General features: G+C 41.6%; 1 protein-coding gene across 3 annotated transcripts in view; it reads right to left on the reverse strand.

Annotated features, from left to right (window-relative positions):
• LOC110531342 (GRB2-associated-binding protein 1) overlaps positions 1-12,349 on the reverse strand; it is a 61,779-nt gene that overhangs the window by 32,060 nt on the left and 17,370 nt on the right. For 2 of the 3 annotated variants that reach the window (XM_036989229.2, XM_090183356.1), the window contains exons 2-3: positions 9,446-9,574; positions 8,062-8,227 (exon numbers count right to left, since the gene is read on the reverse strand). In XM_036989229.2, the coding sequence (XP_036845124.2) occupies positions 8,062-8,227; positions 9,446-9,574 (295 nt within the window). Of the gene's footprint in view, positions 1-8,061; positions 8,228-8,771; positions 8,802-9,445; positions 9,575-12,349 lie in introns of those variants that run through there. The other variant, XM_090183357.1, reaches the window with a different exon arrangement.

Consider the following 12,349-nt stretch of genomic DNA (forward strand, 5'->3'; position numbering starts at 1 on the left):
CTCTAACCACTAGGTTACCTGCTCTAACCACTAGGCTCCAACCACTAGGCTACCTGCTCTAACCACTAGGCTACCTGCTCTAATCACTAGGCTACCTGCCTCTAACCACTAGGTTACCTGCTCTAACCACTAGGCTACCTGCCTCTAACCACTAGGTTACCTGCTCTAACCACTAGTCTACCTGCCTCTAACCACTAGGCTACCTGCTCTAACCACTAGGCTACCTGCCTCTAAACACTAGGTTACCTGCTCTAACCACTAGGCTCCAACCACTAGGCTACCTTCTCTAACCACTAGGTTACCTGCTCTAACCACTAGGCTCCAACCACTAGGCTACCTGCTCTAACCACTAGGCTCCAACCACTAGGCTACCTGCTCTAACCACTAGGCTCTAACCACTAGGCTACCTGCTCTAACCACTAGGCTCTAACCACTAGGCTACCTGCTCTAACCACTAGGCTCCAACCACTAGGCTACCTGCTCTAACCACTAGGCTACCTGCTCTAACCACTAGGCTCTAACCACTAGGCTACCTGCTCTAACCACTAGGCTACCTGTCTCTAACCACTAGGCTACCTGCTCTAACCACTAGGCTACCTGCTCTAACCACTAGGCTACCTGCTCTAACCACTAGGCTACCTGTCTCTAACCACTAGGCTACCTGCTCTAACCACTAGGCTACCTGCTCTAACCACTAGGCTACCTGTCTCTAACCACTAGGCTACCTGTCTCTAACCACTAGGCTACCTGTCTCTAACCACTAGGCTACCTGTCTCTAACCACTAGGCTACCTGCTCTAACCACTAGGCTACCTGCTCTAACCACTAGGCTACCTGCTTTAACCAATCGGTTTGAGGTCAGGACTCTGACTGGGCCACTCCAGAATGCGTATTTTCTTCTTTTGAAGCCATTCTGTTGTTGATTTGCTTCTGTGTTTTGGGTCGCTGTCCTGTTGTAGCAAGCTGTCCAGGCCCTAAGGCAGCAAAGCAGCCCCAAACCATGATGCTCCCTCCACCATACTTTATAGTTGGGATGAGGTTCTGATGTTGGTGTGCTGTGCCTTTTTTCTCTCCACACTTAGTGTTGTGTGTTCCTTCCTTCCAAACAATTAAACTTTAATTTAATCTGTCCACAGAATATTTTTGGAACATCCAGGTGCTCTTTTGTGAACTTCAGACGTGCAGCAATTGTCACGCCCTGATCTGTTTCACCTATTCACTTATGTGATTCTCTTGCCTGCCCCTTTTGGATTGTTAATAAATATCTTGGACAGAATGAGTATGTCGTACGATAATTTGGTAAAAAGCCAATTTGACATTTGCTCAGTATATTGTTTTCACTAAGGAAATGTACAAGGTTGCTGCACAGTAGTTATTGGGGTCAGGACTACAGTCCTCTTTTTTTAACTAGGCAAGCCAGTTAAGAACAAATTCTCATTTTCAACAACGGCCTACCCCGGCCAAACCCAGACGACGCTGGGCCAATTGTGCGCCGCCCTATGGGACTCCCAATCACAGCCGGATGTGATACAGCCTGGATTCGAACCAGGTACTGCAGTGACGCCTTTTGCACTGAGATACAGTGTCTTAGACCACTGCACCAGTCATGGAGCCCATTTAGTTGTCATCATCATTCTCACCTTAGTAAACTCAGTCTGTTTCCCTCTCAGACAGCCTTGGTTTTTCCAGAGCTATTATACTGCCTTATCAAAAGACTACTGAAAACATGAACACACACACACACACACACACACACACACACACACACACACACGTAATAACGTTGTGGAAATCTGTTGCAGATCAAGTCGACTACAAAACCCACAATGCAACGCTCTATCTATGGGCTTGCTGCCTAGATAGCTACAGCAAACATTTGTAGAAGTAGGAATATCGCTAAAATATGATCAATGAGAAGACAACCTCCCGCGTTGACGTCGACCAGTATTGAAATCTGACATACATGATAGAAGTTTTCGCGATTTAAAACTCGTGTTCCCATTAACTTCCAGTCTAGTGACAGGTGCTTTATCGCAATGCTACGTCAAACCAGATGGATTTCTGCCTGCTTTTATGGCAATAGCTCAGAGATTAAACATGAAATGACCCCCCAGGAAACGATAGAACATCGCTCAAAGATGCACAAACACAATATAACATTCAAAATGGGTGAACCTTTCTCTTAAATCATGTAGTAACCAAAAAAGTGTTAAACAAATCAGACACATCTCAACAACAACTGTTCAGATGAGACTGCATGAATCGGGCCTTCCAGGTTGAATTGCTGCAAAGAAACCACTACTAAAGGACACCAATTAGAAGAGACTTGCTTGGGACAAGAAACACAAGCAATGGACATTATTAGACTGGTGGAAATCTGTCCTTTGGTCTGATGAGTCTAAATGTGCGATTTTTGGTTCCAACCACTGTGTCTTTGTGAGATGCAGAGTAGGGGAATGGATGATCTCTGCATGTGTGGTTCCCACCGTGAAGCATGGAGGAGGTGGTGGTGTGGGAGTGCTTTGCTGGTAACACTGTCTGTGATTTATGTAGAATTCAAGGCACACTTAACCAGCATGGCTACCACAGCATTCTGCAGCGATACGCCATCCCATCTGGTTTGCGCTTAGTGGGACTATAATTTGTTTTTCAACAGGACAATGACCCAATACACCTCCAGGCTGTGTAAGGGCTATTTGACCAAGAAGGAGAGTGATGGAGTGCTGCATCAGATGACCTGACCTCCACAATCACCTGACCTCAAACCAATTGAGATGGTTTTGGATGAGTTGGACCTCAGAGTGAAGGAAAAGCAGCCAACAAGTGCTCAGCATATGTGGGAACTCCTTCAAGACTGTTGGAAAAGCATTCCTCATGAAGCACATGTGTTAATATGTGTTAATATGTGTTAATATGTGTTAACATGTGTTAATGTGTGTTAATATGTGTTAATATGTGTTAATATGTGTTAATGTGTGTTAATATGTGTTAATATGTGTTAATATGTGTTAACATGTGTTAATATGTGTTAATATGTGTTAACATGTGTTAATATGTGTTAACATGTGTTAATATGTGTTAATATGTGTTAATATGTGTTAATATGTGTTAATATGTGTTAACGTGTGTTAATATGTGTTAATATGTGTTAACATGTGTTAATATGTGTTAACATGTGTTAATATGTGTTAATATGTGTTAACATGTGTTAATATGTGTTAACATGTGTTAATATGTGTTAATATGTGTTAATATGTGTTCATATGTGTTAACATGTGTTTATATGTGTTGATATGTGTTAATATGTGTTAATATGTGTTGATATGTGTTAATGTGTGTTAACATGTGTTAATTTGTGTTGATATGTGTTAATATGTGTTAATGTGTGTTGATATGTGTTAATATGTGTTAACATGTGTTAATATGTGTTAATTTGTGTTAATGTGTGTTAATATGTGTTGATATGTGTTGATATGTGTAAATATTGTTTAAATGTGTTGATATGTGTTAATTAGTGTTAATATGTGTTAATATGTGTTCATATTAGCACGTTTTCTAGCGATAAATCCATTCGCTATAATAGAGAAGGTCAGAAGGGAAGGAGCAACGACCATCTCTCTAAAATGCCAGCGTGAATCCTGGAAGGAGTTTCATTGCGGCGATTTGAACTGCATGGAGTCAACACTCCATCATCAAGTGAACAATTTTCAGCTGACAGTTCCAACAGGAGGAGGAGAACTTGACTCAAAACAAAACACAAAAATGTGTTTTCCATGAGAGGACGACACATCCTTCATCTCAACGTTAGAAGTCTCCCCAGATTGAGGAAATGTGCCTACTGTCTAGTAACTGGAGTGTTTTGCTTTACCAAAACCTGGTTGGATAGTTAGATTTAAAAAAAAACCCCGCAGAGATTGAATTTGAAAATGATGAATTAATTGGAAAAGACCGCAATCGCAAAGGCGGAAGAGTTTGCACTTATGTAAGATCAGATATTGGGTACAACTATAGATCCGATTTATGACGAGATTGAAGCTGTGTGGGTGGACATTTTATTTACGAAAATGTAAACCTATTATAGGAATCTATTATAGACCACCAGACCAGTACAAGTTTGCAGAATTGTTGGAGGTTCCAACTGTACAGACTTTGGTCAATCAGAGGATTTTATTTACTGGTAAATTTTAATACACACATATACTCTAAAAGGGCCATGCTACTTTTAAAAAGCTCTTAAGAATTTTTTTCTGTCATTGATTTGCTTTATACTAACTGATTAATGAGCCCAACAGGGCTTGTCCTTCTACCCAAACCTTGTGTTTACAAACAGTGAGGTTGTAAACTATGGACTCAGTGATCATTCCATCATTTTCTGTAGTAGGAAGGTTCAGAAAATAGTTTTTTAATCATCATAATTTAATTTAAAAAAAAAAATTGGTCTATGAAGAATTATAGTGCAGCTATTTTTTGTTCATTGTCTGAGCAAATTAGACTGGTCTGCTGTACTGGTCTGCTGTACTGGTCTGCTGTACTGGTCTGCTGTACTGGTCTGCTGTACTGGTCTGCTGTACTGGTCTGCTGTACTGGTCTGCTGTACTGGTCTGCTGTACAGGTCTGCTGTACTGGTCTGCTGTACTGGTCTGCTGTACAGGTCTGCTGTACTGGTCTGCTGTACAGGTCTGCTGTACTGGTCTGCTGTACAGGTCTGCTGTACTGGTCTGCTGTACTGGTCTGCTGTATTGAAACGCAGTGAAGTGGAAAATGCCTGGGACCATTTAAAATCATTGTTTTTACTTGCTGTAGATAAGTAGGCTCCAATGAAAAAGATTAGAAACAGAGTCATGGATAAATTATACAATTTAAAAGGCAATTAAGCGTAGAAAATTAATACTTTCTGGAGTTTAGGAAATCCAGGGTAGATTATATATTTATAGACTATAAGAAGTTAAGAAATGAGGTCAACAGGATGATACAGAAGGCCAAGAAAGAATATTTCAATGACAAAATAGTTGCAAATAGAAACAATCTGAGCAAATTATATAAGTGTCTGATGCTGTTAGGTAACAGTAACAGATTATAGACCAAAGCTCTCAGTCTCAGCTTGGACATTGGAGGAAAGGTTACATCAGACAAGACCATGGTTGCAGACAGTCTGAATAGCTATTTTTTACAACTATAGCTAATACATTAGTTAGCAAGTTACCTAGTCAATCAGATTGCTATGGTGGGGGTTTCACTCAACAGCAGGGGATTCGAGTAGATTATTTTTTTCATTTGAAAAGGTGTCTGAGTCGAACTGTGCTAGAGATGCTGAAAGAACTTGACCGTTCCATAGCAACGGGCCTTGACAACATCCCTGACAGATTTTCTAAAGGATGCTGCAGTAATTATCACCTCCTGTTGTAACTCACATTGTGAATCTTGTCTATTGAACTAGGGTGTTTTCCCAGTCAACTAAAACTTGCAAGGGTCATTCCGTTATATATATATATATATATATATATATATATAAAAAAAAGGAACAAGTTAGATCATGGAAACTATCGTCCTAACTCTCAATCCCGTGTTGCTTTATCGAAGGTTATGGAAAAGATTATGTTCAAGCAGATTGCCAGTTAAAATTTCCTTACACATGAGCTCCAATTTGGCTTCAGGAAATCCCGTTCCACTGACACCTGCCTACTATATCTGACTGATCACATAAGGAAGGAAGTAGACAGAGGGAAATGTTGTGTTATTGCTATTATTATTATTGTTAGATTTCCAAAAGGCGTTTGAAAACAATGAATCGTGAGATTCTGTTAATAAAACTAAGAGCCATAGGCGTTTAACAACTCAGCAGTCAAATGGGTTAGCTCTTACCTACAAGGAAGAAAACAGATGATGGATGTGGATGGGACCCTGTCTAAACCTAAAATCTGGAACTGTGGGGTACCTCAAGGGAGTGTGCTGGGTCCACTTTTATTTCTATTGTGTATAAATGATCTGAAATCTGCCTGTACCATGTGACCTTTTCCTCCATCCTCCATGATTCTGCACTGTTGGTTTCCCACAAAGACAAAGATGTGATTGAGAAAGACAAAGATGTGGTTGAGAAGTCCCTCAGTGCTGAACTTCTGAATGTCAGCAAATGGCTATATGACAATAAGCTGTTACTTCACCTTGGAAAAACATAGTCCATTTTGTTTTTGTCCAAAGTGAAACTGAGGAAATCCTCAGATTTTAACGTGGTAGTCGATGACATAGTAGTTGTAGCAAAATACTCTGTTAAGTATCTTGGATGTGTGCTAGATAACCATCTGAGAGTGGAGAGCATGGCACAAAACGTGATCTCCAAAGAGAACCATAAAATGAGGTTCCCGGGCAAGAACCTCCAAATATCTGGATAAGAATGCAATGGGGACATTGTCAGGGGCTCTTGTTCAGTGCCACTTTGACTATGCATGCTCTTCCTGGTACAATAGTGCCTCCAAGATATATAAAAATAAAAAAATAAAAAATTGCAGACAAATTAGTTAGGATTATTCTTAAACTTCCAGCACTTACGCATCTCGACTATTTTCTATTTTTGAAAGCCTCAGATGGATTAAAGTGGAGGAGAGAGTCGCTCAGATATAATTGTGTCTTGTACATCAGATTGTCCACAGTATGGACCCTAGGTACTTAAGTAACGACTCTAACTTAGTCCGGGATAACCACAACAATTCCACTAGAAGGAGTCAAGCAGACACGATTCCTTTTAGATTTAAAAGTGATACTCGGCTGCCATTCTTTTTGGAATAATCTTCCAAAACAATTTGAAATGTATAACCTCCATAGGTAGTTTTCAAATTCTCACTGGAAAAAAAATTTCTAAATAGTAGCATGTCTCAAAAGGGATAATCGGCCTGGTGTGATTAAGGTGGCGGAGAGGGAAATGCCCGGGATGGTCTGGTCCGGCATATAACATTTATATATTAAGGGTATGTGAGACAAGGAAAATCCATAGCTGTATTAATTATTGGATGTTGTGATGGTCTATTGTCATTACAATCACCGTCTAACCTTGTTGTATTCCCACTTCCCCACTTCCCACTTCCCCTATTCCCACTTCCCCTATTCCCACTTCCCCACTTCCCACTTCCCCTCTTCCCACTTCCCCTTTTCCCCTTTTCCCCTCTTCCCCTCTTCCCCTTTTCCCCTCTTCCCACTTCCCCCTTTCCCACTTCCCCTTTTCCCTCTTCCCCTCTTCCCACTTTCCCTCTTCCCCTCTTCCCACTTCCCCTTTTCCCCACTTCCCCTCTTCCCACTTCCCCTCTTCCCTCTTCCCCTTTTCCCCTTCCCCTCTTCCCACTTTCCCCCTTTCCCATTTCCCCTCTTCCCACTTCCCCTCTTCCCCTCTTCCCACTTCCCCTCTTCCCACTTTCCCTCTTCCCCTTTCCCCTCTTCCCACTTCCCCTCTTCCCACTTCCCCTTTTCCCACTTCCCCATTTCCCCTCTTCCCACTTCCCCTTTTCCCCTCTTCCCCTCTTCCCACTTCCCCTCTTCCCCTTTCCCCTCTTCCCACTTTCCCTCTTACCCTTTCCCCTCTTCCCACTTCCTCTTCCCCTCTTCCCCCTTCCCATTTTCCCTCTTCCCACTTCCCCTTTTCCCACTTCCCCTCTTCCCACTTCCCCATTTCCCCTCTTCCCTCTTCCCCTCTTCCCCTCTTCCCACTTTCCCTCTTCCCCTTTCCCCTCTTCCCACTTCCCTCTTCCCCTTTTCCCCTCATCCCCTTTTCCCACTTCCCCTCTTCCCACTTCCCCCTTCCCCTCTTCCCACTTCCCCCCCCTTCCCCTCTTCCCCTTTCCCCCCTTCCCACTTCCCCTTTCCCCCCTTCCCACTTCCCCTTTCCCCCCTTCCCACTTCCCCTTTTCCCCTCTTCCCACTTCCCCTTTTCCCCTATTTGACTAAGTGTCAAATAAATTCAATCAATCAAATGTGTGTGTTAATATGATCATGAATACTGTGTGTATGTGTGTGTGTGTGTGTGTGTGTGTGTGTGTGTGTGTGTGTGTGTGTGTGTGTGTGTGTGTTGTCATACCATGGTCAGTAGGGTTGAATCCACACAGGTCACAGATACACCTGACCCATGTGTTCATGTCCTCCTCACTGTCGGCCACCAGGTAGAATACCCTCTCCACAGTCCGCACGTCAAACACATAGCTACTGTCCAAATCCTTTTTATTAAAGGTTAGGCCTGCATCCACCTAGGAGAGAGAGAAGAGAAGAGACACAGAGAGAGAAGAGACAGGGAGAGAGAAGAGACAGAGAGAAGAGAGAGAGAAGAGAGAGAAGAGAGAGAAGAGAGAGAGAATAGAGAGAGAAGAGAAGTCAGAGAGAGAAGAGAGAGAGAGAGACAGAGAGAAGAGAGAGAGAGAGAGACAGAGAGAAGAGAGAGAGAAGAGAGAGAGATTTTACATCAGAGATGATAGTAATTTGGATCAGGATAGTAGGTTAATGGAGTTTCCTTTTGTTATGTTGTAATTTGTAACGACATTGTTAGTGGGTGGGGGTGTTCGCTCTTTAATTATAAACCGGGTGGTCCACACCCTGAATCCTGATTGGCTGAAAGCTGTGGTATATCAGACCATATACCACGGGGTATGACAAAAAAAATACTATGTACTGTTCTAATTATGTTGATAACCAGTTTATAATAGCATTAAGGCACCTCGGGAATTTGCAGTATATGGCCAATATACCACGGCCAAGGGCTGTTCTTAGGCCCAACAGTACAGTATAGTATATTACCTGTTCACAGAGGCTCATGTTGATGATGCGTACAGTATAGTGTATTACCTGTTCACAGAGGCTCATGTTGATGATGCGTACAGTATAGTGTATTACCTGTTCACAGAGGCTCATGTTGATGATGCGTACAGTATAGTATATTACATGTTCACAGAGGCTCATGTTGATGATGCGTACAGTACAGTATAGTGTATTACCCGTTCACAGAGGCTCATGTTGATGATGCGTACAATACAGTATAGTGTATTACCCGTTCACAGAGGCTCATGTTGATGATGCGTACAGTACAGTATAGTGTATTACCCGTTCACAGAGGCTCATGTTGATGATGCGTACAGTACAGTATAGTGTATTACCCGTTCACAGAGGCTCATGTTGATGATGCGTACAGTACAGTATAGTGTATTACCCATTCACAGAGGCTCATGTTGATGATGCGTACAGTACAGTATAGTGTATTACCCGTTCACAGAGGCTCATGTTGATGATGCGTACAGTACAGTATAGTGTATTACCCATTCACAGAGGCTCATGTTGATGATGCGTACAGTACAGTATAGTGTATTACCTGTTTACAGAGGCTCATGTTGATGATGCGTACAGTACAGTATAGTGTATTACCCATTCACAGAGGCTCATGTTGATGATGCGTACAGTACAGTATAGTGTATTACCTGTTCACAGAGGCTCATGTTGATGATGCGTATGGGTTTGCGTGCGTGGTCATGTTTGTAGTATTCTAGAACGTCAGGGTCTCCGGTCAGTCGACCACTCCTCAGAACAAACCAACGCCTCTTCCACGCCTAGAGAGGAGAGCGAGAGAGATAGAAAAGCGAGAGATGTCAGATGTCAAGACTGCCACTGCAACGTCAACAGCTAAACACATTTTAATACTTTGGTCTTTTTTATGAATCTTAAAAATGAAATGACTCATGAACCGTCAGAAAACGACGAGTCTAGATGACATCTCTCAATCCGACTCAGATCAACTATCTCTGTGTCTCTTGCTGTAACACACACACACACACACACACACACACACATACATACACACACACACACACACACACATTTCTCAGTCCTTTAGAGCTGGTGTTGCCTCACGCCAGGCATTGTGGGTAAGGGTCGACCCCATCTCCCATGAACATTCCATACGATGATATATTTCACCCATGATTCAATAGCCAGTGGACAACCAAGACTTAGTGCGGTGTGTGTGTGTGTGAGCGTGTTTGTGTGTGTGTGTGTGTGTGTGTGTGTGTGAGTAGGAGTGTGTGATTTATTGACACTTCAGTCATTTGTACGTGAGAAGCACAGCATGCCATGGTACAGCATGACACACTCACACATACACACCTACACACACACACACACACACACACACACACCAGTGGGGGCGAGCGTCCAACCCTACAGAACATTTCCACCAGGCCGATGTCTGAGGAAGGCCTGGAAGACTGTCAAGGACTCTTGAGTTAAAACACATTTTAATGCTTAGCCGAGCCACAGACTGTTTACTCTGTTACCATCTGGCAAATGGTATCTCAGCACCGGGACTTCTACCAACAGGCCATCAGACCGTTGGTAACCTAGCTGTCTACCTGCTCAGACCTGCTATTCATCTGGACCTTAGAGACTATTCGTATTGATTCTACTGTATTCTACCCCCAGTTATTACTATGCTACTACTGTATTCTACCCCCAGTTATTACTATGCTACTACTGTATTCTACCCCCAGTTATTACTACTGTATTCTACCACTACTCGTTATTACTATGCTACTACTGTATTCTACCCCCAGTTATTACTATGCTACTACTGTATTCTACCACTACTAGTTATTACTATGCTACTACTGTATTCTACCCCCAGTTATTACTATGCTACTACTGTATTCTACCACTACTAGTTATTACTATGCTACTACTGTATTCTACCCCCAGTTATTACTATGCTACTACTGTATTCTACCACTACTAGTTATTACTATGCTACTACTGTATTCTACCACTACTAGTTATTACTATGCTACTACTGTATTCTACCCCCAGTTATTACTATGCTACTACTGTATTCTACCCCCAGTTATTACTATGCTACTACTGTATTCTACCACTACTAGTTATTACTATGCTACTACTGTATTCTACCCCCAGTTATTACTATGCTACTACTGTATTCTACCACTACTAGTTATTACTATGCTACTACTGTATTCTACCCCAGTTATTACTATGCTACTACTGTATTCTACCACTACTAGTTATTACTATGCTACTACTGTATTCTACCCCCAGTTATTACTATGCTACTACTGTATTCTACCCCCAGTTATTACTATGCTACTACTGTATTCTACCACTACTAGTTATTACTATGCTACTACTGTATTCTACCACTACTAGTTATTACTATGCTACTACTGTATTCTACCCCCAGTTATTACTATGCTACTACTGTATTCTACCACTACTAGTTATTACTATGCTACTACTGTATTCTACCCCCAGTTATTACTATGCTACTACTGTATTCTACCCCCAGTTATTACTACTGTATTCTACCCCCAGTTATTACTATGCTACTACTGTATTCTACCCCCAGTTATTACTATGCTACTACTGTATTCTACCCCCAGTTATTACTATGCTACTACTGTATTCTACCACTACTCGTTATTACTATGCTACTACTGTATTCTACCCCAGTTATTACTATGCTACTACTGTATTCTACCCCCAGTTATTACTATGCTACTACTGTATTCTACCCCAGTTATTACTATGCTACTACTGTATTCTACCCCCACTAGTTATTACTATGCTACTACTGTATTCTACCACTACTAGTTATTACTATGCTACTACTGTATTCTACCCCCAGTTATTAATATGCTACTACTGTATTCTACCCCCAGTTATTACTATGCTACTACTGTATTCTACCCACTAGTTATTACTATGCTACTACTGTATTCTACCCCCAGTTATTACTATGCTACTACTGTATTCTACCACTACTAGTTATTACTATGCTACTACTGTATTCTACCCCCAGTTATTACTATGCTACTACTGTATTCTACCCCAGTTAATACTATGCTACTACTGTATTCTACCCCCAGTTATTACTATGCTACTACTGTATTCTACTACTACTAGTTATTACTATGCTACTACTGTATTCTACCCCCAGTTATTACTATGCTACTACTGTATTCTACCACTACTAGTTATTACTATGCTACTACTGTATTCTACCCCAGTGATTACTATGCTACTACTGTAATCTACCACTACTAGTTATTACTATGCTACTACTGTATTCTACCCCAGTTAATACTATGCTACTACTGTATTCTACCCCCAGTTATTACTATGCTACTACTGTATTCTACCCCAGTTATTACTATGCTACTACTGTAATCTACCACTACTAGTTATTACTATGCTACTACTGTATTCTACCCCAGTTAATACTATGCTACTACTGTATTCTACCCCCAGTTATTACTATGCTACTACTGTATTCTACCCCAGTTATTACTATGCTACTACTGTAATCTACCACTACTAGT

This window comes from Oncorhynchus mykiss, chromosome 9 (assembly GCF_057628025.1).
Source record: "Oncorhynchus mykiss isolate SJ-2025 chromosome 9, ASM5762802v1, whole genome shotgun sequence".
Classification (NCBI taxonomy): Eukaryota; Metazoa; Chordata; class Actinopteri; order Salmoniformes; family Salmonidae; genus Oncorhynchus; species Oncorhynchus mykiss.